Source organism: Ictalurus furcatus, chromosome 22, assembly GCF_023375685.1.
Source record: "Ictalurus furcatus strain D&B chromosome 22, Billie_1.0, whole genome shotgun sequence".
Classification (NCBI taxonomy): domain Eukaryota; kingdom Metazoa; phylum Chordata; class Actinopteri; order Siluriformes; family Ictaluridae; genus Ictalurus; species Ictalurus furcatus.
The window spans coordinates 17,524,511-17,552,016 of NC_071276.1; the positions used below are offsets into that span (position 1 = coordinate 17,524,511).

A 27,506-nucleotide genomic window follows, 5' to 3' on the forward strand; every position below is an offset into this window, starting at 1 on the left:
AATTTCTTCTCCTCCTCTCTCATTTCCTCTCCTTCATCTTCTTATGTAGGCTTATATATTTTGTACTGCACTGCTGTAGAGTACCTGAGCCTCACAACAAGCATTTTACAATATGGTGGCTAATTCACTATATAGAATCGATTATGCAGCTTTGGGGGTAATAATGATTTGTTTATTTAGCTTGCTTTTACTGCTGTGTTGTTGATTTACATGTAATGTAATGCAAGTACACTATATGGCTAAATGTTCATGGACACCTGACCATCACACCCATATGTGGTTCTTCCCCAGACTGTTGGCATAAAGCTAGAAGCACAAAGGTATAATGTATAGAGTGTCTTTGTATGTGTGTGTATGTGTGTGTCTTTGTATGTGTGTGTCCTGTCCAGGGTGTACCCCGCCTTGTGCCCGATGCTCCCTGGGATAGGCCCCAGGTTTCCCCGTGACCCTGAAAAGGATAAGCGGTATAGACGATGGATGGATGGATGGATGGATAGATGGATAGATATAGCATATATTGTAGCATTACATTTTCTCTTCATTTACATTTATTTACATTTACATTTATTCACTTAGCAGACGCTTTTATCCAAAGCGACTTACAAATGAGAAAGATACAAGCAGGTTTGAGTTCCAGTTTCACTGGAACTCAAACCTGTTCCAGCATGAAGATCTGATCTCGATCTGATCTCGAGCGTCCCGCACAGAGCCCTGACCTCAACCCCACTGAACACTTTTGGGATGAACTGGAACACCGACTGCAACCCAGACCTCCTCACACATCATCAGATCAGTACCTGATCTCACTAATGCTCTTGTAGATGAATGAACACAAATCCCCACAGCCAGCTCCAAGGTCTAGAAGAGTGGAGGTTATTATAACAGCAAAGGGGGGAATAAATCTTTAATGGGACGTCCAACAAGGACATATGAGTGTGATGGGTACAGTAGGTGTCCACATACTTTTGTACATATAGTGTACTATTAGATTTAAACAATGGATAATTTAATATGCCATACAAAAACTGAACAAACAGTTGTGACAGGATGTCAGTTTTTCTTTCTGTTTTTCTTCTCTGCCCCCTTCAGGGCTCCAGGACATTTAATTAGGCTCAGGTTATGATTATGAAGATTTTGTCTTGTATTATTCATTCAAATGTATTATTATTATTATTATTATTATTATTATTATTAAACACTTGATGAGGAAGCCTCACTCGTGTAATGTTGTTAAATCGCTTTGTTATGAACAGTAATATATCAGATTGGAGCAAATTCATTCTTATTTTAGCCGTTACGGAATTCTTCCACCACACGTGGAGTGACGTCAGAAAACATTAGCGTCACGGATTTTGAACCAATCAGCGCGACTTTACTCTGAGGGGTGTGTAAACAGAGGGCGGGGCTACAAACTTGTACAAGCCAGAGACAAGTGACACAGGGAGGCGTGTGTTTCGTGTGTGTGTTCATTTATTTATTTATTTATTTTCTTTTCATTTTTTTTCACTTTAGCATCAACACACACCTCGGTGAGTAATGTCCTACCGGAAACGTATCCTCCTGGCGGGGCTTAACGGCCGTTTCAGAAGACTGCCGGTGTCGTGCTCGAGCCGGGCGGAAACCGTGCTCCATCACAAAGCGCTCGTGCATTTCCGCGGCGAGGAGCACGCGCGGGCCGGCAGTGAGATCCGGGTTGACTTTGAGCAGACTAAAGAGGCCTACAAGAGCAAAGGCAGTGCGGAGCTGCTCAGAGGTCTGCTCGTCTTTAAACTCTGCTCCTATGACTTCCTGGTGGATAAAAATAAGGAGGTAAAGAGGAACTTTAAAAACACTAGATAATGTTCTCATTATTTCTCCTTCATAACATATGGGTGTAACATGTGCCATGTCCTGGCACTGGAATGTCTAAAATATCTACTCTATTATACTATATAATGTTATATAATATGGATATGTGAGGAAACTTAAATAGAGAAAATTGTATTATATAATAATAAATAATATTATGTAATATGGGGGGTGGGGGGGGGGGCGCGAGGCGGCATAATGCAGTATTGCCTCACACCCCCAGGGCTGGGTGTTGGAATCCTGCCTCTACCCTGTGTGTGTGTGTGCACGCGCGCAGAGTTTGCATGCTGTGCCTGTGCTTCAGGGTTGTCCTCTGGGTACTCTGGTTTCCTTCCCCAGTCCAAATACATGCTTTGTATGCTTGTGTAGACTGAATGGCATTTCTAAATTGTGTGTGTGAACACGACAGTGAATTGGCACCCCGTCCAGAGTGCCCCCCGCCCCGAGCTCCCTGGGATAGACTCCAGGCTCCCTGTGACCTTGTGTAGGATAAGCAGTACAGAAAATATAAATATATGGTATAATCATGTTTATATATATATATATATATATATATATATATATATATATATATATATATATATATATATATAATCTTATTTAACAAGGTAACAAAAGAATCAGTAGTAAGAATAGTTTAAAAGCAAAAAGTGCTAATCATGTCCAGATTGACACGTTTATCAACACCAAAGCAAAGGTTAAATGTTGCAGAATGACCTTGCTCCTGTTGCCACTCTCCTAGACAAAAAGGACTGCGCTCCTTTTACACGCCTGTGTGTTTCTGTTAGGAACTACGGGCCTTTATGGCGGTTCCAGATAAACGGTTCCTATGTCTCTGTTCCAGATAATTGTTCCAGTAGGAATGGAAATGTCATGTGAATCACGGCGTTGAATTACCGCAGAAAGCTGGTTGGCGTGCTGTAAAACAAAAACAAAACCATAAAAACGGGAACCTCACGTGGACCGAGACAGAAGAAGGAATAGAACAGTCAAATATTTCTGTCTTTCATACAAACTAACATAATCTTGTCTTGCATATAAACGTATGAATAAGAAACAGTTTGCTACCTGAGACCTTTGGGGTGTATCGTACGGATTTGGGGCTGCTGAGCTCGAAAATCACCTCGAAATTCTCCTGTCACGTAACGTTTTTCTGAAGTTACCTGCGTAGTGTTTTCAATCCTTAACGTCAATGTTGCCCACATTGCAAGTAAAGAAACATTTTCCACGCTTGACCGGGCGCGTAAATCACATGACACATGCTAGGAATGTAGCTCGACTGTACTGCAAGTACTGCAACAATTAGTGGTTAGCATGTTTGTTTAGCACCTCCGGGGTCGGGGGTTCAAATCCCGCCTCGACCCTGCGTGTGTGCGGTTCGCATGTTCTCCCCATGCATCAGAGGGGTTTCGTCCAGGTTTCCTGCTGATTGGCATTTCCAAATTGTCCATAGTGTGTGAATGTGTGCCCGAATGTGTCCAGGGTGTCCCCCGCCCTGTGACCTGAGTTCACGACCCTATGTAGGATAAGCGGTATAGAAAATGGATGGATGGATGAATAGAACAGTTGCGCTAAAGGGTCTCATTACATTGAAAACGACCGGCTGTGCTTTAAGCACGTGGTTCCAGGACAGAAAAGTGCAAAAGAGCATTAAGCATTTGTCAACCCAAGAAAGATCATTTTTCCTCCTCTAATTTTTGTTTCATATGAATATAGATTTTAATGTGTATTAGAACATTTAAGCCAATATCGTGACCTTCTGTTGTTAAAAAACCAAGCCATACAGTACCGTCCCTAAATGTTTCATGATTCCTCCTACACAGATAATGGACCTGTGTAAGAAGCTGATGGGTCAGGCACTGTTTGAGAAGCTGATGAAAATGACATTCTACGGTCAGTTTGTGGCTGGAGAGGATCACCAGTCCATCAAACCGCTGATTCAGAAGAACAGGGCCTTCGGAGTGGGAGCCGTGCTGGACTACAGCGTGGAGGAAGACCTCACGAAGGAAGAGGCTGAGACAAAAGAAATGGAGTAAGTGATTTTATTGAGTCCAATAGTTTCATTAATATATTCATTCAGGGACAGTTCCATGTGTTCAGAATCGAGTTATGCACAAGCCTGAGTTGATTTTCTGGGCTTCCCATTCAAATTATTATGTTGCATTCGACTTACCTTGGAAGTAATAAGCTGGTGCTCGGAATGACGTCGTTTTCGACCTCGAGATATAATGTTGGGGGGAAAAAACATGGACGCCTCCGTGTTCGTCTTTTGTTAGTAACAAGCTAGCCGGCTAACTGTGATGTATATTTTCCTACTCAAACAGTGAACTCTATAGTCAGTGTTATAGATTTAGAAGCCTTTATTTGTCACATATACGTTAGAGCAGAGTGAAATTCTTTTCTTCGTATATCCCAGCGTGTCAGGAAGTTGGGGTCAGAGCACAGGGTCAGCCATGATACGGCGCCCCTGGAGCAGAGAGGGTTAAGGGCCATGCTCAAGGGTGCCCTACAGTGACAGCTTGGCAGTGCTGGGGCTTGAACCGCCGACCTTCTGATCAGTAACCCAGAGCCTCAACCTTAATGATGAGATGAGTTTTTCAGTAGCACCTAGCCAATTTTCTATATAACAGTATTGAACACATATTTAACAATATGGCCTCATTATATGCCAGCCTATAAAATAGCACTTGATCCGGCACATTCTATTATTTTACATAATATTAGCTATGTCTATACTAAATTGAACATGAAATCATCACAACGTGTGTGAGACGAATCATTTCGTCACGCTTTTAATTCAAGATTGGATTGTCGAATTAATCAAAGAACACTAATGTTTTTGTTCATTCTTTGTGCTGGATGCTTTGAAGGACAAGCTGACCAAGCACTTATCGGTCATGTTTACAGATGGCACACTGAGCAAACTCACTTTGTGAGTTTTTTATCATTGTGTCTATAAAAATAAGTCATTTTTTTGAGACGAACGGTGTCTGATTGAGGCGTGTCTCCTCCAAAGTACTCGCAAAAAACAGAACTTTTCATGGACTTTTAAAGGATGATACTATTAATGAACGAATAGTGTCGTATTTGTGTTTAATCTTGGCGACGGATAGCATTAGAAAGTTTTTTTTTTTTTTTAAATACATTTTAGCACGATGTATTGTGGTTACATCAACATTTCGTGTCAGAATGTGGTGCTGGACTGACTTACTTGAGCGAGGGGCAGTATTATCACTCAAGAGCAAGGTCCGGAGGTCTGAATAATGATGTGCTCAATTTCAGCATTAAATCCTCGCTACACACGCTTAAGTCAGCTCTGAGTGAGGTCCGTAGTGAGTCGGTGTGTCTGAGAATCAGATACAATCATGTCATGATGGGATTTCTGAGTTCAGCTTCTGAGTGAACTTTCCAGAACAGACAGCTTGATATCAATTCTACAGAGTCTGTAAACAAGACTCGGTGCTCAAACTGAGACCGCATCGTAACGAGTAACTGATGGGTTGTTGAATGTTGGCCAATGGGTGAACGGTACAGAACAAATGACACTTGAAGGACAGCAGCAGACTTTATTTATTTTTTTTTTATCATGAACGCTAACACTCGAACATCGAGCACCGTGGCCCACTGAGCAAACAGCACATTTTACGTCATCGGTGTCCAAACACTTCGCTATGCGACTTCAGCTTTCACAATCATGACATCAGGGTAGATTGTGCTAAGTTCAAAGTGTGGGATGTTTGATTCAATCTCAATAGGGACTGTGCATTTTATTTGCGGTCATAATCTACTTAAATCGTAACGTACTTAAATGCTCTGGTACGGATAAAAAGGGACTAGCACAGCAGGACACAACTGATTTGGGGTGAATTGAAACACGATTGTCTGCCACTTGAGGTACGACTTGCAAAAACACTGCAGAAACACACCCACTATGACTCAGCTTTTACTCCCTAAACAGTGGAAAAACAATTTTCTTCATTATATACAATTTAACAATGCAAAGCAGCAAGGTGGTGGGGTGGGGGGTGGTGTGCGGTGGCTTAATACTTAGCACATTTGCCTCCGGGGTTGTGGGTTTGTTCTCTCTATGCTTCGGGGGTTTCCTTCGGGTACTTCGGCTACCATACCCCCCCTCCCCCCAAGTCCAAAGACATGCACCGTAGGCTGGTTTACCATTTCCAAATAGTCTGTAGTGTGTGCATGTGTGTGTGTGATTGTGCCCTGCGATGGATTCGCACCCTGTCTAGGGTGTCCCCCACCTTGTACCCAGAGTTCCCTGGGATAGGCTCCAGGCTCCCCGTGACCCTGTGTAGGATAAACGGTATGGAAGATGGATGGACGGATGGACATTTTGCTAAAAAGTGTTCATTTCCCCCATGTATGGAGAAACATAAAGACACAGTTTTTGTGGCAGTTTGCGAGCAAACCTATACATCACAGATATCATAGTGTGTATTGTAGAACTACCATCATGATGTGATATTTTTGTCATATCCCCCACCACTATACTTAAAAATAGTAAGGAAGTACAATTATTGAACTATTCTACGCTTCCCCTTTTCGCTCGGTAATCTCAGTCACATGTCCATCATCTTCCATCACTTCTTCTCGGGTCTTTGAGCGAGAGAGATCGAGTTTCATTCTTGTAGCAGCCTGCAGCACACAGAAGGTTTATGAGCAGTTCAGGTGCGATATACGCCGATTTACAGCTTTACATAATTCACCAACATCCCACAGGAGTTCCCCTGAACAGTCTTCATATTGGAGTAGCACTCGCATCTCAGCAACAATGAAACCAGGGTGTGAAAATTGTGCTGAGAATCGGCGTGCAGTTTGTTCTAGTGTTAAGAAACACTCCTCCTCCTCCTCCAAATGTTCTAACACTTCATTGTATGGTAATTCACATCATATGTGGGGTGGTGGTGGTGGAGGTGGTGGGGAGCATTTATGGCAGCAGACAGCAGTTATGGGCCATTATGAAGATTCCTCATTGTCTTTGAGTGCACCCGAACAGTATTACACAACAACAAGGCTGGAAGAGCAGATGGATGATCTGCAGTGGGATGAGCAGGGGTGCTAGGGATGTGTTACGGATGATCTGAGGCTATCGGACGAGCTGTAACACTATCCTCAGTACAAAAACAGTCAGGCTTACAAATTAGGACTCACAGCTGGAGAGCTGGAGGAATAAATAAAGAACTGGCACCCGATTGGTCAGGCTAGTCGAGGCCCATTGTGCTTGATTGGCTGAAACATGCTTACTACGCACACACACTTCAGAAATTCTATCACATGGTGTGCACGAAGGAGTGATCTGTATCTGCAGTATCTGCTTTCATTTAGTACAACTTTCTTTCCTTCTTCCTGCCGATCAGTCGGAAGAAATCCAAATGTGGTGTGTTTAGATTTAAAGGTGCAGTCTGTAAGTTTTTTTTGTTTGTTTGTTTTTTTCTCTTCTTAGATTTGTAATCATTAAATCATATTAAGATGACCATAAACAAACCTTCATCCATTCATAATATTGCAATGCAACAGATATGCCTAGTTTCTTAATGTTTTACTTTTTTTTTTCTTTTTCTGGCCTGTAAATTAGCTCCACCCTCAACTTTACTTCTTTTCCTTAAAAGACAGCATAAATAGATTTTGGGGTTATGGGGGTGACTTTTTTGGGGGGGCTGAATATGAATTAGTGTTATGTTGGACGTATAGGACATTATATACGCTCTCTAATGCAATTTAGTCCAATTCCTGTGTATTAAAGATGGATTTCTACATGGATCCCAGTTAGACCAATGAATGAATAAATACATGTATACATACATACATAAATATAAATACACAATACGTACAGGTGATAATATATTCGAGTATTTGTAAGGGTGTGTTCACATCGTGGTCCTGATTCACTAAGATCCCAAATGAAGAGCATTTATTCATATTTCCAAAACCAATAAAAATAATAATAACATTTGCATGAATGAAGTCGGATGCAGAAGTAGTAGGAGTATATTTTTAAATGTTTTTTTTTTTTTTGCACCCGCTACTCGTTCTCCACAGCAGCAGTCAAACTTTGATCTCAAAGCAATTCATGAATGAATGCATGCGTGTCTCGTGAATTCCCTCTGTCATTCCCCTCAAATCGCTCCCTTTTGTAAATGTGCGCCATGAACTTTGTTCATGTTTCTTGATTTCGACCTATGTTTTTCGCTTCTGTGTTATGGATTATACCTTTGTGGCATTGGCGTGCTTGGGATTTGACCCACGAGGATAAGATTTACCCTGATAATGACGCTGCTGTGTTCACGCATGTGTGTCCTGCCTCGAACTATCCCACATTACAGAAGGAATGAATCGGCTTAATGCGCCGCCTTACGTAGTATATTTAATACAGACACACAGCGCTGTTCCTAACGTTATACCGTCACAGTGAACGTTATCAGCGAATTAATATTCCAACGCTATATCTCAACAGTAAATCTCTGAATCGATCGAATTTGACAGCGCTTGAAGGTTAAAGAGCCGAGAAAACGTTATAGAACGTAGAGCCATATCATACTTAACATTGCCTCTTAATGTAATGGTATGTTAATGTTATAACATTCCCGTTCCAGCCTTAATTTCTTTTCTTTCTTTTTTTTTTTTTTTCCTCTCCAAATTAAGGTCTTCTGAAATCAGACAGCGCACAAATAAAAATAATAAAAAAGAGAGATTGAGAAGCCGTGGGAGAGAAAATGTATTTTTTGGGATATATGCAGGAACAGCTGAATTTAGACATTGTGTGAAGTCATGGTGCGGCATTACCGGAGCAGACCTGTAGAAGGCGCTCGACCACCACCGTGCCCACGTCTCGTCATCCGCTTGAAACGGGGCGTTTATTGGAAATGCTTTTTACGACCGCAGAAGATCCAAGCTGGCCATTGGCTAATAAAAGCTAATTTATGTTCATCATGTGTGCGTGTTTTAGAGTCTCTGCCTCTGTCAGTATTGCATTACTGTCCACCCCGGCAGACTGGGTAACCATGTTACATGGACGTGAGTGCTCAGCTTTTCAGCATTACCAAGAGTGCAATATCCAGAGGATGGAGGATGTGGTATCAGAGGATGAGTTGGCATCCAGTACGCAGGCGTTTTTACGTTGGTCATTCTGACACGAGGCGGAAATTCCACCCCTGCCTCGCAGTATCATGAACTCTGGGCCTGTGATTTATGATTCTCTATTATGCATGTAATTAGAAATCATGATGGCGTGATATCAAATACAAACTCGAGCTTGTTCTTTTGGTATTAAATGATACTATAGCGGAAAATCACGTTTACTCAATGTTCCACTTATCCTGAACGACAATAATGCGAGTCTCACTTCACATATTTTCCCATATAATCATCCTATTCTCACTTTAAACGACCGGTCGGTCGTATTAAATGGAAATATTTCTCTTTTAAGAGCTTTTAAAACGTTTTGTCGTGTTTGTTTAGAATAACACAGTTTATAGTACCACGGCACTGTCGGATTCTCAAATCTGATTGGTCCAGAGCTGTCGATTTAATTCCGTCAGGTTTATACGACGTGTCGTTTCTATAGTAACTCCGTACACGTATCGAGGACGCTCACGTGATCGAAGCCTAATGGATCAACTAATTAAAAACGTATAATTGTTGATGGGGTGAATTTTTCTGTAAGGAGATTTATTTGATCATGCAGCAGAACTTCAATCCAAAGTTTCTTGGTTTTATTACCTTCAAGAGAAAGAATCAAGTGAAGCGTGGTGAGCGATCGAGTGGTTGTAGCTGCTATAGTGGCGTTTCACAACGATAAACGTAACTAATAAACCGATCGAACGTGCAGCACCGACGCCGTCTTCTCTCCGTTCCGCGTCGGCCAGGTATTTCCACCAACCCCGATCGATCGCGGCACCTCGTGTCATCGGGGGATCACGCGATACAATCGTGGACTTGTGGGGTTTTTTTTACTTTTGTAGTTTTTACGCCTCGTTTGAACGGAGGAAGCGTAGAAATAGTGCTTTTATGTACGGGAGGAGTTTTTTTTTTTTTTCCTCTTTTTTCTTAAAAGGACGAGAATGAGAGCGGGGCAGGAAGAAATAGAAAACCAGCGTGATCAGACAGGTGAGAAACTGGTTACCCGGACAACCCTGCTTCAAAACGAAATCACCCATAGGGGAAGTGGGGTGTTTTGCGAGGCAGGGGGTGATGTATTCTGCTATTTGTACAAATATTTTCTCAAAAGATGGCATTAGAATGATATCTTCGCTCAATCGTCTCCACCACATTGATCCGTGTTAGATCTTCACACGGCAAAATGTAGACCGCAGGGCGCCAGATAGGTCTGATTGCCTCACTAGATTTAATAATAAAGAAGAAGAAGAAGAAGAAGAAGAATAATAAGTTTTGTGTTGTCAAACTTTCTGGAACGTTTCAGAATATTGGCAGTGAGTGTCAGGGAAAATGTGCTGTATTAGTTCTTGGCATGAAGCCCGTGAGCTCCGTGAATTAGAAACGAAATGGAAATGGCTGCACTGGTCGTTTAGGGCAGTAGGTGTTAGATTGCCAGAGTACCGATTAACGTTTCACAATCCTTTCACAATCCAAAAGTTCATGATTGGCCATTATTCACACCAAAACTCACTATAAAGTTTTGTGCTATTGTCAGTTCTTTGGTCAGTTGTTTGGTCACCGCAAGACGATGTACTTATTTTCTTTTGTGTGTGTGTGTGTGTGTGTTTTCTTTTGTCAGATCATGCGTGTCAGTGTCGGAAAAAGAAAACCCTGGTGAGTATGTCTCCTTATATGACCTAGATAAGGTGATAATATAACCGTACTCGAGTATTCGTACGGTTAAGGGTAAGGATGTGTCCTGATTTACTAAGATCCCAAACGAAGAGCACTTCTTCTTATTTACCAAGCGTAATCGTGTGAACGAAGTCCGATGCAAAGTAGAGGGGAGTATTTTTTTTTTATTAAATAAGCTTTGTTTTTTTTTTCTTCCATCTGCTAATTGTTCTCGATAGCATCAGTCGATTTGGTTCGCCATGAACATCCAAGAAACCGAAACTGAACCGTGCCACGTATATACAGAAAGAAGCGTGCATCACAGATAAAAACGTGCGTTGTATAGTGAATGGATTTTTTTTTTTCTTTTCTTCCACTGGGAGAAACGGGCGTCTTTAGATTGAACGCTATTTTCTGTTGTGCAGCTTTTTAAAATCAAAAATGTCTTCATTGATTTTTCCTGTAGAAAATGACTGCCAAATGGATCACATGGGCTGTTCCATGTGATCCAAGTTGATTTTTGTCTTCTCAGCGTTTCAGGAATACAGACAGGCTTGTGAGGGAGGGACTGTTTATAGCTGCTAGAGCATGAGTAATAGCAGGAACGGACCAGTTTCGTGGATGTGACGCGACTTTAAATGTCATTAAAATCGGATGAAAAGTACGACGTGTCGTTCATTGATGTGGTAGAAGAGGAATAAAATACGTCTGGATGTGCTTTTGTAGGAAACGGTCACGTTCCCTTAACTTCACGTGACGTTATTGGTTATCTTTTTTAATCACAGCATGTCCCAAAGAGGGCTCTTTTTTTTAATTTTTATTTTTATTTTTTTTAAATGACTATTTCTTTTTATCCCCCACCCCCACCTAATTCTAAATCTTACTCTAACCTTGACTTCCGTAACCACATAGAAATCGTTTTGTCCTTTCAGTTTTGAAAAAAAAGAATCACATAGCTTTCAGAGAAGAAAACACTTTATGTGCTCAGGATTGTGTTGCTGGTCGCAACAATGTAACCTGTGGTGTGTGTGTGTGTGTGTGTGTGTTTGTTTCTGGATTGTTTTCCTCGATCATCAGGACATTTTGGTCCTAACGATTCACAAAAACAAACCTGCACACACACACACACACACACACACACACACACACACACACACACACACACACGTTGATATCCTTGTGAGGATTATTCCAATGACAGTTATTTAAATGAAACTAATTAATGCTGTGCCTAAACTTACACAATCCTCGTCCGCACTATCCTTGTGGGAACATCCGAGCCTCACCAAGATAAACACACACACACACACACACACACACACACACACACACACACACACACAAAAGCATATGTACACTCGCACGCACAATACAGTGCTATTGATTTAGCCATACTAAGAGCGAAGATACTTTTTGTACTCACAGCTGTTCATCCGTAGTTTGTTGATACAACTTGTAATAAAAGATGAGCGGAGGCGGGAAAGTGAATCGGAGCGAGCGAGAGACGTGATACACAGCACAACACTGCTTTCTCGCAAAAGTAATAAACACACCATATTGTGATTGAGACCCTCCAGTCTATTTCATGGTTGAATCTTTGAATTAAAGTCACGCCTTTTGCAGCTCTTTATTTATTTTTTTTTTCTTTCCCGGATCGGGAAATTACCCAAGATCCCGCCTTTTCGGCTGGTATCTTCACCTCTGTGTGAGCCAGAGCCTAACTAAGTACTTGGGTATTTGATTAGGTATCGTTGCTAGTCAAACTGGGATGTGTGGGCGGGGCTTAAAATAGCGCAGATCACCGATTGGTCAAACATGATGATTACTTAATATTGAACGCAGTATAGTATTTTGGTTCGTATAGTTGAGATATACGGCGCGTTTACATGTGGATCGTGTGTCCGTTTCGGGATTTTAGGCGAGGATCATCGGGAGAGGAAGTTCACAGCCCATCGGAAGTTCGGTGATCGCAGGGACGGCGTAACGAGTGCTCGCACGTATTTCTACGCCGATGAAGTCAAGTGTGACCAGCACATGGAAACTTTTCTTAAGTGCATCAAGGCGTCAGGTGAGACGTGAACTGTACGATTAATTAAAAAGTTGTCCGTTTGTTATGGTTTTTTCTGTCACTATTTTGAGAGCGTGCCTCGCCTGGCATCCTATGACCGTGCCATGTTTAAAGTCACTGAGGCATTCAGAACCGGAAACCCACCATCAATGCTTTACTACGGAGATTGCATGGCAACGTGAGTGATTTTATACACCTGTTAGCAATGTTCGAAGCTGAAACACCCGAACTCAATCATTAGGAGGGGCATCCACATACTTTTGGATATATAGTGTATTAGTCATGTACCGGTTTCATTCATCCATCATCAATATTTGCTTTATCCTGGTGAAGTTGACCGGGGATCCGGATATTTTGCTATATGCGATTGGGTTCCATTTCTGCTCTTCCCGATGGTGGGCTTTCTGATGTCTAATTCTGGCTAACAATATGAAATAGACGTGTAAATGCTGTAGGAAAATCCCACACCAGCTTTACGCTCGTATACACTCAGGTGGAAGTTCCGAGGACGGTTTCTCCGCCATTAAGATGACCGCACTGGGACGCCCACAGTTCCTGGTAAGACGGAGCGCCGTACGTTTTAAAAATAAATAAATAAATAAACTTTTTACCTGGGAAGATTTTCACGTCGGTAAATCTGAGGGTTCTTGGTTTTTTTTTGTTTTTCCTTCCCCCTTTTCTTTTCTCTTCTCTCCTGTGATCTAGCTGCAATTTTCCGAGGTGCTGGTGAAGTGGAAACATTTCTTCAGTTTCCTAGCGGCGCAGCAGGGGAACGGCGGCCGCGAGGTCCTGGAGCGGAAACTGGACCTCGAGCAGCTGCAGGTAAAGACACCGCTCATGCTGAGTGTAGGTCTGAATATAGGAGAATGCATCCAGAAAGTAGACACTCAGTACATTTACATGGACGACAATAATGCGATATTAGCCCGATTAAGACGGTACTCTGATTAAGAAACTCGCATGTAAACAGAGATTATTGATGACCTTAATCCGGCTAAAGTCATACTTGTAGTAAACACGAATTTAATTAAGACGTGTGGCATATCCCTGTTTTAGTCGCATTATCGACGTGCGTTACAGACACGTACACACCTTAATCGCACTATTAACGTCGTGTGGGAGTTTTCACCGCATTGTGCGACAGGACACGTACACACACGACAGCGCTCAACCGTTTTACGGCAAACAGGAGAGCACGGCTGCGTCCCAAACCGCGTACTTACCTACTACCGTATATAGTAGGAGAAATACATGTATCTCAGCTACTATATAGTAGGTAAGTACGTGGTTTGGGACGCAGCCCACGGCTTCACGGTCGTCTATTAGCATGTCTAGCATGACAAATCATTAACCGCACTTGAAGCTTTCGTAAAATAAAAACACCCAAAACTGTATACGGTACCATAACGAAGACCAACTGTACGTCGATACGTGAAATTCTGGAGGGAACGTCGGACGGCGTGACGTAGGGACGTAACGACGTGTACCGTTAATCGATCTATGTTCTATAACACGTAAAACAGGAACATGAAAGGAGTATTCTAAAAGCGACTCATGTAAATACCTTAATCAGAATACTGTCTTATTCAGAATAAGATTAATAATTAGATCACTGCTGTCCGTGTAAACGTAGTCCGTGAGTGTATAGTCCAGGGAATATGGTAAATAAAGACCAAAATCAGACATTTCTCTCTGAGCATTTAACCTGATCCATGTTTAGCAGAGCATGTTTAAATACAAATGAATCGCCTGTGTCTGGTAAGCTTTTCTAAGGCGTGTTTGTGTATCAGTAAACACAGTTTTCTCTCACAGACTTTTCTGACAAAGTTGGGAGCCAAAGGCGACATTCATGGCTGGTTCACGAACGAGAAGCTGTGCTCATCAGGGTGAGAACGTCTCTCCAAATCTCAAGCATCCATCATCACACCTAAGAGTGTTTTTAACGAGCTCAGGCACCGCTAACAAGTACACCTAAAGCGAGAAGTGTGCTAATTAGTTTAAGATTGCTTTAGTCAGTTTCTTATTTAAAAATATCCCTGCATATTAAATATATTCTGAGCATTTCAAGTTAGCCTTTAATAGTCTAGCCTCGTCAGGCGTGTAGATATCATTGACTTTGACGACGATACCGATGATGATGATGAAATGATAATCAGGGTCGCTGTGCTGAAAGTGTCTGATTGGCTTTATAAAGATTCTGGAGTATTTCTCCCTGTTAGATTAGATCTACATTTGTTCTAAGACAATAAAAAATCATTTATAGCATTTTTAAAAAAAATTTTTTTCCAATGCACCGAATAATAATAAACATTGCGCTTCAAACAAAAATGCTGTTCAGAACTTGCAGCGTATCTGTTTACCTTCTTTCTCACATCAGCACCATCGACATGCTGGACTGGAACAGTCTGATCGACGAGAGGACCAAGATATCCGATCTTCTCATGGTGCCCAACCTCGAGGTACGAGAAACACCGATATCTTAAGTGGGGTAGAAATGAAGAGAATCATCGATTTTGTTTCGTGATCCGACGGCCTTCAGAAACCCTAGAGAAGCCATATGACGGTTATAAGGCATTTGAAGTAATTACACTGATACGATATAATTGCTGATGCGGTGGGTGTCCGGTTTTGTCCTCTTTTATTTCTGAAATTGAAATAGCTGTCTTCCGGTTTCATCAGTATGCACATTTGTGATTTTCCATTTGCATCTAAAAAAGAACAGGTGTGAGAATCCGTTCGTAGCACTAGAAGCGAAAAACAAGGTTGAAGTGGCCCCAAAAAAAAAAACGCACTACTTGAGAAATATAACACGCCGGAAATAAAACTGTAGCGTCCCTTAGATATTTAATTTCAAACTGCCTTTTATTGAATGTGTTAAAATTAAAGGCATTGTTGCTAATTTTAATGAAGGGTGCCAATAATTCTAGGCGCATCCACATTAATACAGCAACACAGAGTAAAAAGGGCTTGGGACTTTTTGTATGGGATAGTAGTCGGTAGATGAAGCATCGCAGTGGAAATCCACTTCACTGAATGTTTACTGAATTAAATTGACCTTGAATGAAGGTCATGTGACGTGTGTTTCACACAAGGTCGACTTTTCTTTGTAAGGTATTCGAATTTGAATGAGTAACAGAATTCGTTTTACATTGCGTAACCCTGCATGAGTAAGCAGACCTTGACATCTTTCATTCATCATAAAAATGCTTTCCGTTTTTTTTTTTTTTTTTTTTTTTTTTAAAAAAAGGACACCCACTGATCACAGTCAGGGACAGAATCTTCCTCAGAATCTTCCTCTCTTCACTGGATTTCAGTTTTAAGGTTTTATCACTGTGTTTTAGAGCTCTGCGTTTGGCAGCAATTCCACAACAAGGCCTCTTCAGTCCTCACGCCAAATGCTGTTGTTGGTTCCGGAGTGCTAGTTAAAGTTTAATTGACACAACTGTTCACAACTTACCAGGGATGTAGGCAAAACATGAGTGGTCACTTCCCCCACAGATAGCCAAGACATGATCGATCATTACACACACACATAGACCCTTCCCAAAAAAACAGTGTACCTTTTGTTACATACCCTAAATGTAGTCGAGACAGGATTGGTCACTTACCTCAGATATAACCAGTACACACTTTGTCACTTCACCTAAATGTAGCATGATTAGCCATACTCCCCTAAAGGTGGCCAAAACACTAGTGGTCACGTCCCATAAATGTACTCAAGACATGATTGACCATTTTACCCCAATGTAGCCAGGATACAATTGTTACATACACCAAATGTAGGTAAGTTGCGACCACCCCAGACATAGCCAATACCTGATTGTCCACTTAACCTAAATGTAGCCAAGACTCCACTGGTCACTTTCCTCAAACGTAGTCAAGACCCGATCGGTCGCTTTCCCCACACGTGGCCAAGACCCGATCGGTCGCTTTCCCCAAACGTGGCCAAGACCCGATCGGTCGCTTTCCCCAAACGTGGCCAAGACCCGATCGGCCGCTTTCCCCAAACGTGGCCAAGACCCGATCGGCCGCTTTCCCCAAACGTGGCCAAGACCCGATCGGCCGCTTTCCCCAAACGTGGCCAAGACCCGATCGGCCGCTTTCCCCAAACGTGGCCAAGACCCGATCGGCCGCTTTCCCCAAACGTGGCCAAGACCCGATCGGCCGCTTTCCCCAAACGTGGCCAAGACCCGATCGGCCGCTTTCCCCAAACGTGGCCAAGACCCGATCGGCCGCTTTCCCCAAACGTGGCCAAGACCCGATCGGCCGCTTTCCCCAAACGTGGCCAAGACCCGATCGGCCGCTTTCCCCAAACGTGGCCAAGACCCGATCGGCCGCTTTCCCCAAACGTGGCCAAGACCCGATCGGCCGCTTTCCCCAAACGTGGCCAAGACCCGATCGGCCGCTTTCCCCAAACGTGGCCAAGACCCGATCGGCCGCTTTCCCCAAACGTGGCCAAGACCCGATCGGCCGCTTTCCCCAAACGTGGCCAAGACCCGATCGGTCGCTTTCCCAAAAACGTAGCCACTTATCCCAAACGCTACATTGTGCTGTCATTATTAAATAAATGCAACTCAGATCCTCATACTGAAGCTGTTTTTTCGTCTTCCCGATTGAACAGACAGGCCACCTGGAGCATCTGCTGAAGAAATTCACTGAGGAAGAGGAGAAGCAGATGAAGAGGATGCTTCAGAGACTCGATGTTCTTGCTAAAGTGAGTCTTGCGGAAAGCACCCCTCAAAGATACGCACTTCATCCATGCTAGCCGTGGGTCACCAGGTCTGGTGATAGTTAAACATTCAGATCCTGACTTCTTTCCTGATAAGTTAATGCGTAATGTTTAACTTGTGCGTCACGTTTATAAACAGTGACAGGCTTCCACCAGAAGGTTCAAGGTGCACTGTCTTTAAGGATCAAATTGGGGTCAGCTTTAGACTCCACTCTGCCTCAAAAATACAGAGTGGCTTCTCTACACAAGACTGCAGTCGGTTCAGCACTGGAGCTAAATTCAGTTCACAAAATGAAAATCAATTATTTAAAAACGATTAAAAATGTAAAAGTCCGTGGCAGATGAATTGTAGAAGACCTGAACGTCCTGAAACTGAACCCAATGAGCCGAAATGGAATTGACCCCGGAGCTCGTCTCCATACATTAACACACTTCACCTCTTTACTTAACGCTTATTGTGCTCGACTCAGATTGAGACATTTATTTAAAAAAAAATATTTAAAAAAGTGCAATTTGAAAAATTAGAATTGACATATGAAGGAAAAAAAAAAGCAATATATCAGATATTTTTCACACAAAAATTTTAAACACAGTTTAATTTATAATAAACATATTATTATTATTTTTTAAAGCCTATTTCTAATTTCTGGTCAAATAAAAATTATATATATATATATATATATATATATATATATATATATATATATATATATATATATATATATATATATATAAAAACTTAGCATAGTTAACTTCTACATTCAAAATATTTTCATTTGCTGTGAACAGAATGATTTTATGATTAAATAAATTGCTTTGTGATTATGTGACAGTAATTAGGAAAAATGTTTACAATGACAGCAATTAAATACTCAATAATCAAAATACCTTGATGATAATTCTGTAATGATAATTAGGGGAAAAAATGAGTTTTTTTTTTTAAAAGGGTAATACAAATGACCTTAAAATAATAAAATAGCAGTGGGAGGATCAGCAAGCAGTGAATGTTAGTGCTTGTGGTTAAAGGCCATGTCCTGTTCGCATTCACGCCCCCGGGTTAGTTCATAATCGAATTTATGAACACATTTTACTCTAATGCTTAAAGTGCTTTAGTGTTGAAGTGTCTTCAGTAGTGTGTAATGCTGATTTTATTTTTCTGTGTGTGTGTAGCATGCGGTGGAGAACAGCGTGAGGCTGATGGTGGATGCAGAACAGACGTATTTCCAACCCGCCATCTCCCGCCTGACTTTGGAGATGCAGCGCTTATTTAACCGAGAAAAACCGGTCATCTTCAACACCTACCAGTGCTACCTGAAGGCGAGTCACACTGACACACACGCGCATTAAAAAGCACACGTTCAAGCACGATGGTACACAGGGTGCCTTCGGGGCGGCTGTGGATCAGGTGGTAGAGCGGGTTGTCCACTAATCACAGGGTTGGTGGTTTGTGTCCCGGCCCACATGACTCCACATGACTCCACATGCCAAAGTGTCTTTGGGCAAGACACTGAACGCCAAGTTGCTCCCGATGGCAATCTAGCGCCTTGCATGGTAGCTCTGCTGCCAGTGTGTGTGTGTGAATGGGTGAATGAGAACACAGTGTAAAGCGAGTTGTAGTTAAACCGCTAAGGTTAAAAAGCGCTATATAAATACAGAGCGTCTAGACGTCTGCAATCGTGTGGTTCATTAGTCGATAACGGTTTTCTAGCTTCGGTGTAGTAACACTTTGCATCCTCGCACTTGTTCTACTGGAACTGTACACCGGTTTTGTCCACAGCTCTTGTCTCACACTTTACACACTTCATGTAGCTTTGAATTGTGGTATTTATGGCGTAGTATTTAGTTCCAAGCGTATGACAAACCAGGTGTTGTATTAAATCTGAGCACAGCTGGTTGTCTTTGCAGGAAGCCTATGAGAACGTATGTGTAGACATCGAGCTGTCGAGGAGAGAAGGCTGGTGTTTCGGAGCTAAGCTGGTACGGGGGGCGTACATGCACCAAGAGAGGAGTCGAGCTCAGGAGGTCGGCTACGAAGATCCCATCAACCCGGACTACGAATCCACGAGCCGGATGTACCACAGGTGTCATATTCACATCGTTTCTGCCCATATATCGTATTTTTAAAAAAAAACAACCAAAACGAACGATCACGTGCACGTGTTCGATATGAAGAAACGTGTTTAAACGTCATGTATTAGAGAGGATACTGACGAGCGAGTTAACTTGTAAACGTCACCGTGTACGTAGACGTAAAACTGCCACACGTGTTACGTTTCTGCAGGTGTTTGGACTACGTGCTGGAGGAGATCGACAGGAACGGGAAGGCTAGCGTCATGGTGGCGTCACACAATATAGACACTGTGAAACACACGATCCAGAGGTAGGAATGCAAGCTCTCATACACACCTCGGTATATCAGGGATGGACAAATCGTCAGCGTAAGCACAACTGGATTATGTATCCAAGCTATTAGCTTTTAAGTGACACGTAGGCTCAGCATGCTGTTTCTATAACGCTCACCTGCGGGATGTTTGTATTTATTTATTCCCTTTACAGAGAAACAAACAACTTTTCACAAATTTTTTTAAAATTTTTTTTTATCCCTATTGATTTTGTGTCACAGTTTCCATGGCAACAAGCGACCCCCTTATTTATTTATTTTTTTGGTAAACCAAATATTCTGCATCCTCGCTAAATCTCTGGCCAATATTAAACACGCTGACCTTTTACCAGGGCTAATCCGCCTCCTACATCTACCACAGGACGCTCGTTTGACACCTGTGATATCCCCGCCCACCCCGCCACCGATCCAGCGTGACGGTTATTTGACACGGGATTAAAAGCTCTAAAACGAGCCACGTTCCTCACAGCACGGCTTTCTCGGACGCAAACGCTCGTAACGCATGCGCAGCTTTCAGTAACGCAAGTAAACCGATACGAACGGTTTACATGGCTATCGGTCTTATGCGGGGTTTAATGGATAATTTAAAGGATTGTACACCTCGTTCAAATCAGAGAGGAATTTCATTTCGCTGGCCTCAAACAGTTCAAGCTAAATGTGTGTGTGTGTGTGTGTGTGTATATTTATATGAGTGTTTTTTTATTTTTTATTTTATTTTCTGATTGAACGATCAGTCAGATTACTAACAGATTTTTTTGAGGCGTGATTACATCCGTGACCCAGCCCTGCCAACCTCCTTGTGCAGGAATTCCGCATTTTAAACGTATAATCGCTGTTACGAATGATCACCCGGGCGGTCTTCGTTTGCCGCCCCCCCCAATTAAAAAATGTATAGACGAGCAAACTGACACATGAGTCTAGAAAGATAACTGACTCCCCTGGAAGCCCCTTCACAGGGCACAATCGCACACCCATTTACACACTACGGACAATTTAGAGATGCCGATCGGCTTACTACGCGTCTGTTTGGACTGGGGAAGGAAACCGGAGTACCCGGAGGAAACCCCCGAAGCACGGGGAGAACATGCGCACACAGGACAGAGATGGGAATCGAACCAAACAACCCTGGAGCTGCGACGCTAACGTGCTAACCACTAAATCACCGTGCCCGAGTAAATAGAGAATGTTAGAGTCAAATATAATGTAATAGAATGAAATCAAATCTATCAGCGCATGTGCACGACGTCAACGGACGCTTTCAAACAGCACCGGAGTGAGTGTGTGTAGGTGTGTGTATGTACAGGTTGTACAGTAACCACCAGGCAAGCACAGCATTATAATCGCGTTTTAATCTCGATCAACACACAGAAAGATATCTCTGCCCACGTCATGGCTCGGCTACGATAAAAACGTTATACACGTTCAAGGAGTCCTTTATTAGACATGGCTTATATACAACTGTTCATTTCTTTTTTGACCTTGACAGGTCTGAGTTTTACACACACACACACACGCACGCAGTGTGATAACAAGCATCTGTGCATGCTTCCCCACGGCCTTTGTTTTGAAAATTCAGGAGCAAGCAGGCCCAAAGAGTATGCAGTCATTTCCTTTACACACAATATTGATAGGTAGGACACACACACACACACACACACACACACTCATGATTGACTTAGCACCAGATTTGTAATAGAGTGGAAGCATAATAAATGGAATGTTGACCTGACCTCAGTCCAGAATGATGCGCCACACTACACACACACACACACACACACACACACACACACACACTCTCTCCCTCCTGCACTCCTCTCTAGTGCTCTCTCTCACTCAGGGCGAAGTAGTTAAGCCCGAGTCTTAGCAATCAGATCCGACAATCCATCACCCGCGGCAGCTATTAGATCAAACAATTTCCAAAATAAGGCCGGTGATTGATGCTCCCCGGTGAGGGAGTTATAGTCCGCAGGAAAAAAAAAGCTGCCAAGTAATCTTATTAAACGTGGCGCCATCACTCCTTTAGGGTTCCACTCCATTTACCAGAGCACATGTCAACGGCAGAGTCAGAAGTGTTTACGAAAACCCGATAACGTCTGACTCCTGCGTGCTTTAAAACAGGCATCAGTCATTTACGTTCCGAAAGCAGACGACGTCTCGTGAGTCCGGCACGAGTGTTAACGCGTGTGATGATCTCATACTACTACTTTGTTTTTGCTCTCTAATGATATCACATGCTGATTGTTTTGATTCTAGGATGAATGAAATGGGACTCGTACCAGCTGACAGGAAGGTGTATTTCGGTCAGCTGCTCGGCATGTGTGACCAGATCAGCTTTCCGTTAGGTATATACACACACACACACACACAAACACTCTTTCCGTCATCAATTTTAAAGGGACGGTTCAAGAAAAATCGATTCTTCAACGATCAAAACGAAGCATGCTTGATGTACTAACTGCTGTCTAAGTGCTTAAATATGGTGGGAGAAAATTAGCAAGTTTACCGCTTTAAGCCTTTAATTTAAATGTCTGAATTTACCATAGACGCAGTGTCCATATTATTTGGATTATGGATTACTGTATCTAATCTATTCTGGATGTTTGCAGGCCTTAAACGTCTTTCATCGGCCAATTTTAACTTTTAAACCTCCGATAGTGGTGCAGTGGGATGCACTGGATGCGGCGGAGCTTTAGTCCTTTAGTCTGTCTAGCTCTCTCACCTCTGTACACTCATTTGTACACTCTGAACAAACAGAGCCGCTTCCAAAGCTTCAACGTTCATGCTAATACCGCCAAAGCCACCGCTCTTCATCTTGCAAATCGCTAATTAGCTGAGTTGAGTCTCTCTCTCTCTGTCTCACGCTCCCTGTCTCTCTCTTTCTCTCCCTGTCTCTCTCTGTCTCTCGCTCTCTCTCTTTCTCTCTTTGTCTCTCTCTCTGTCTCTCTCTTTGTCTCTCTCGCTCTCTTGCTCTCTCTGTCTCTCTCTTGCTCTCTCTCTCTTTCTCTCTCTCACTCTCTCTTTGTCTCTCTCTCTGTCTCTCTCTCTTTCTCTCTCTATGTATCTCTTTCTCTCTCTCTTTGTCTCTCGCTTTCTCTCTTTGTCTCTCTCTCTGTCTTTCTCTCTCTCTCTTTGTCTCTCTCTTTGTCTCTCTCGCTCTCTTGCGCTCTCTCTCTCTCTCTTTCTCTCTGTCTCTCTCTCCCTCTTTGTCTCTCTCTCTCTCTCTGTCTCTCTCTGTCTCTCTCGCTCTCTCTTTCTCTCTCTGTATCTCTCTCGCTCTCTCTGGAGTCTAGCTGGAAATTTGAGTCCAGGGTTTGCACCAACCCCTCATTAATATTGGGTGAACGTTTCCAAATAATAATAATAATAATAATAATAATAATAACAAGAAGAATAGAAGCTCCTGCTCTTTTGTGTTTATGGGTTTAAGAGCGAAACCTGGTCGCTTTGGAGATTAAAACTTTTTTTTTCTCTTCCTATTATTAAATGCCATTGTAACCGCGCTAGCAATAATAATAACTAACACAAATACAGCACCAACCAACAAATTAGCACCAGAATCACCAAACACAGCACAAATATTTCAATATGAACATATTTAAATGTGTTTCAGGGAGGACGTTTCCTTCTAAAGCCAGATTAAACACACATTGCTCCTGATCCTGTCCAAAACCTTTCCAAATGAACATTCAATCAACTAAAAGCTACAGGTTTCTACAGGTTTGTTTATCTTGTTGTGTGTGTGTGTGTGTGTGTGTGTGGGGTTATAGGTCAGGCAGGCTTCCCGGTGTACAAGTACGTACCGTACGGCCCGGTGAACGAGGTGATCCCGTACCTGTCTCGGCGTGCTCAGGAGAACCGAGGCATGATGAAGGGAGCAAAGATGGAGCGAGATCTACTGTGGAAAGAGCTTATACGCAGACTCACCAGCGGAGAACTGTTCCACACACCCTCTCTGTAAAAGACACACACTCTTGCTGTGCTCTACTGAGGAGACGTCCTCTATCTTTGCCTTTGTAAGTCAGATACCTACAGAGCCACTGAATAAACTCCAGCATCTCCGGGGATTTAGGCACATCTGTTTTTATTCACCTCCTCTCTATCCTGCCTCATTTTCTCCATTTCACAGAGAGGAGGATCATAAATTCAGTCTACGAAAAATATATAACAATATACACAAACAACAATAATGTATACGGAATTTTTTTCGTTTTCCTAATTGTTTTATGATTAAAAATTCCAGAGCGCAGTTCAGATTTAATTCAGCGATTCACTTCCTGGTTTAGTTCTTGTTCTTCTTTTGATATTAATCCCTCTGTCATGTTGTCGTCGATGGTGTCAGACTAAATTTAGCGATATACCGGTACTCTACGTGGCACTGTGAAATAAATAATAGTTCTAGGGATGTGCCGTGGTAGGAAAATAATCAACAATGGAGTGGCGTGGTTACATTTGAATTATTTCGAAAATAATGGCGTGCAGTCCTGTGCAAAAGTTTCAGGCACTTAAAATGGGTATGCTTTCAAAAATAGAAACACAAGCAGTTTATATTAATCAATTGACAAGGTAGAAAGTGTGTAAACAGAAGAAAAATCTCGATATTTGCCGTGACCACTCTTGGTCTTTAAAAGTAGATCAGTTCTCCTAGGTACGCTTGCGCACACAGTCATGGATTTGTAGGCTGTTAGTCCAGTGTATGATTAAACAGTTATACCAAACAGGTGCTAAGGATCAATAATAGAATTTGTAGATTGAAACACAATCATTACCTGAGACAGAAACAGCTGTGTAGGTGGAATAAAACTGGGTGAGGAACAGCCATGATCTACTAACATGGTGAGGTTGCTGAAGATCTAAAATAATAATAATAATAATAATAATAATAATAATAATAATAAAACTATGGCAAGACTGAGCACAGCAACAAGACCCAAGGTGGCCTTACTTCATCAGCAAGATCTCTCGCAGGCAGAAATTTCAAGGCAGGCAGGTGTTTCCAGATGTGCTGCCCAAACTCTTCTGCAGAAACAAAAAGAAACGGGGCGGCAGTGGTTGGCCAAGGAAACTCAGTGGAGCAGATGAAAAGACACATCATGCTGACATCAACCAAACCGTGACAGAAACCAGTGGGACCCCTGGTACACCCATTAACAGATGTTTGTGGAAGTGCATCATGGCATGAACAAGAAGGATTTCTGAGGATCTCAGAAAAAGTGTTGTTGATGCTCATCAGACTGGGGGGTGGGGACCCCGAGTGGTCACACCAAATATTGATTAGGTTTTTGATTAAGTTTACACAGTTTGTATGACGTTCATTGATAAATACCAACAATTATAATCCGTACTTTTTTTTGAAAGCATCCTCACTTTACTGCATTTTGTCACAAAACTTTTGTACAGTACTAGAACATTTTATCCGTCTATAGTTACATTTTATGCTGTGGATGTTGTGTGAAACAATTTACTTCCTCGTATCACTTACGTTACAGCAGTTTAAAAAAAAACAAAACACAGTCGTTACCTCACCAGCATAGTCACATGTAGCTTTTCATGTTACTACGCACTGACACTACTGAAAACGTCACCATGTAGTTCTTATATTATTACAGAAACTAGAACGTACTAGAACGTTCAAAATAAACCTGCTCGTATATCAAACGAATAAACAACTTCTGACCAATCAGAATTGAGAATCCCTCAACACTGATTATGATGTCATGTAAACATGTTACCGAGGCTGCCATATGTCCTGGAGTAGCACGCTTACCATAAGCACTCTAACACACTCTTTACAAGTACAGTTTTTTTTTGAAGATGTACACTTTTAAGTCGCTCCCTCTCGTTGTCCCTCGAGTGAGTTCTTGTTCATCTCATCTTTCCCAACCTAATTATCTCACGCTTTCCCTCCTTCCTTCCTTCCTTCCTTCCTCTATCCCCTTCTCTCCTCGTTTCTGCCTCATTACTCTTTCCTGCTCCGCTCCCTCTCCCTCATCCATCTCTCCGGCACCTTTATGACGCTGAGAGGGCTCCCTAAAATGTCAGAGCGCTCGAACGAGTATTGCAGCTAACTTTTATACGCTGCCATCATTCATCAAGTGCGACAACAATAATCCAAAAAAAAAAAAAAAAACCCCAAAAAAAACCCCAGCACAACCTTGACAGCAATAAAGAAGCCTGTCAGGATTATGCTGTTAATAGTGGTTTCAATTCAAGGATAACCGCGCATTGAGGTTCTGCACTGTATTGATCTACAATATAGGCCAAACAGATGGAAGTATTTTACAAATAAGGCACTTTGTCAACATCCAACGCCACAACAGCAAGTTTAACTAAAGACATCTGTTCCAGAATATTCCTTTGGTGTTTAGTAACCTTCTCGAACACATCATTGATTATGATGGATACTTGCGTGTCTGATTTCCCTTTTTATTATATAGGAGGTTTGACCAGGTTAATGATTAAAGCTGCAAAATCCTACACTTTAAACACACCATTGTAGCAGATGTCTAATTATAACCTGTAGTATGTTTTATCTTTTTTTTCTTTTCTTTCCTTTTTCAATCATATTTTGAAAGTTATTTTTGCTCTAAAAGATTTGTTCTGTTGTGTAAATGTACTTTGATCTGTTCTCTCTTAAGATTATACGATGCACAACTTCATAAATTCTTAACGTTTTGATTAGTGAACCAATGACTGAATCATGCATGAATTTTAATCGGAAATTGTTTTGAGGAGTGCGAGGACATGCCTTCTATAGTGAGCCCCCTTCACTGGGACTGACTGTTACAGAGGCCACGCCTCCGTCACTGAGACAGGCACAAAGGTCACACTCCCTTCACTAGGACTGACTGACACAGAGTCCACACCTCTGCCTCTGAGACTGACAGTTATAGTGGCCACACCTTCTTCTCTGGGACTGATACCGAGGCCACACCTTCATCTCTGGGACTAATACAGAGGCCACACCTTCATCTCTAGGACTGATACCGAGGCCACACCTTCATCTCTGGGACTGATACAGAGGCCACACCTTCATCTCTGGGACTGATACAGAGGCCATGCCTCTTCTGGGTGTAGAGGTCAAACCTCCTTCACTGAGGCCAGCTTAGGGGACACATCTGCTTTACCGGGACAGGTAGACACAGACCATGCCTCCTTCACTGGGAATGAAAGGTAGAGAGGCTACACCTCCACTAAGGACAGACAATTATTTAGGCCACACCTCCTTTACTGAGCCTGAAAGGTAGAGAGGCTACACCTCTACTAAGGCCAGACAGTTATATATGCCACACCTTCTTCGCTGAGAAAATCAGTGAATCCACACCTCCTTCACATAGACAAGAAGAGAGGCTACATCTTCTCCATTGAGAGACAGTTAAAGTTCCCATTAACATGAAGGCCACACCCCTTTCACTTGACCGAAAGGTAAGGAGACAGCCCCTTCTCTGTAATAATCATTACCGAGGCCACGCCCATTTACTGACACAAACAGAGACCTCGCCTCTGTCACTGGGTCAAGCACATGAGGACGCGTTACTTTTATGGGACCTAACAGTGACAGACACTAAGGCCACGCCTTCTTCACCTCTTTCAAATTAATGACACTTAACCTCTGTTTAAAAAGTTCTCTGAGTAAAAGACTTTTTAAAGTCTTTTTTAAAAGAAAGTACTAAAAA

At 42.3% G+C, this 27,506-nt stretch overlaps 1 protein-coding gene and 1 long non-coding RNA gene across 2 annotated transcripts; one reads left to right on the forward strand and one right to left on the reverse strand.

The window, feature by feature from the left end:
• Positions 1-1,373: 1,373 nt before the first annotated feature.
• Positions 1,374-25,339, forward strand: prodhb (proline dehydrogenase (oxidase) 1b). The gene is made up of 14 exons (XM_053610891.1): positions 1,374-1,809; positions 3,672-3,880; positions 10,601-10,635; positions 12,554-12,703; positions 13,197-13,261; positions 13,409-13,525; positions 14,516-14,589; positions 15,081-15,162; positions 17,325-17,417; positions 18,603-18,749; positions 19,338-19,513; positions 19,714-19,812; positions 22,087-22,175; positions 23,601-25,339. The coding sequence occupies exons 1-14, from the start codon at positions 1,537-1,539 to the stop codon at positions 23,789-23,791; spliced, it is 1,800 nt and encodes a 599-aa protein (XP_053466866.1). The 5' UTR covers positions 1,374-1,536; the 3' UTR covers positions 23,792-25,339.
• Positions 2,491-15,619, reverse strand: LOC128599351 (uncharacterized). Its single transcript, XR_008384385.1, has 3 exons — positions 15,064-15,619; positions 13,315-13,555; positions 2,491-2,766 (listed from the first exon to the last, which is right to left on the reverse strand). It is a non-coding gene; the product is annotated as an uncharacterized LOC128599351 (long non-coding RNA).
• Positions 25,340-27,506: the final 2,167 nt, after the last annotated feature.

What these genes read in the sequence shown, in the direction of transcription:
- prodhb (XM_053610891.1), top strand. Translation starts at nt 1,537, where the DNA reads ATGTCCTACCGGAAACGTATCCTCCTGGCGGGGCTTAACGGCCGTTTC. An exon ending in TGGTGGATAAAAATAAGGAG is followed by an intron (nt 1,810 to 3,671) that starts GTAAAGAGGAAC and finishes CCTCCTACACAG; the next exon opens with ATAATGGACCTGTGTAAGAA. An exon ending in TGGGACGCCCACAGTTCCTG is followed by an intron (nt 13,262 to 13,408) that starts GTAAGACGGAGC and finishes CCTGTGATCTAG; the next exon opens with CTGCAATTTTCCGAGGTGCT.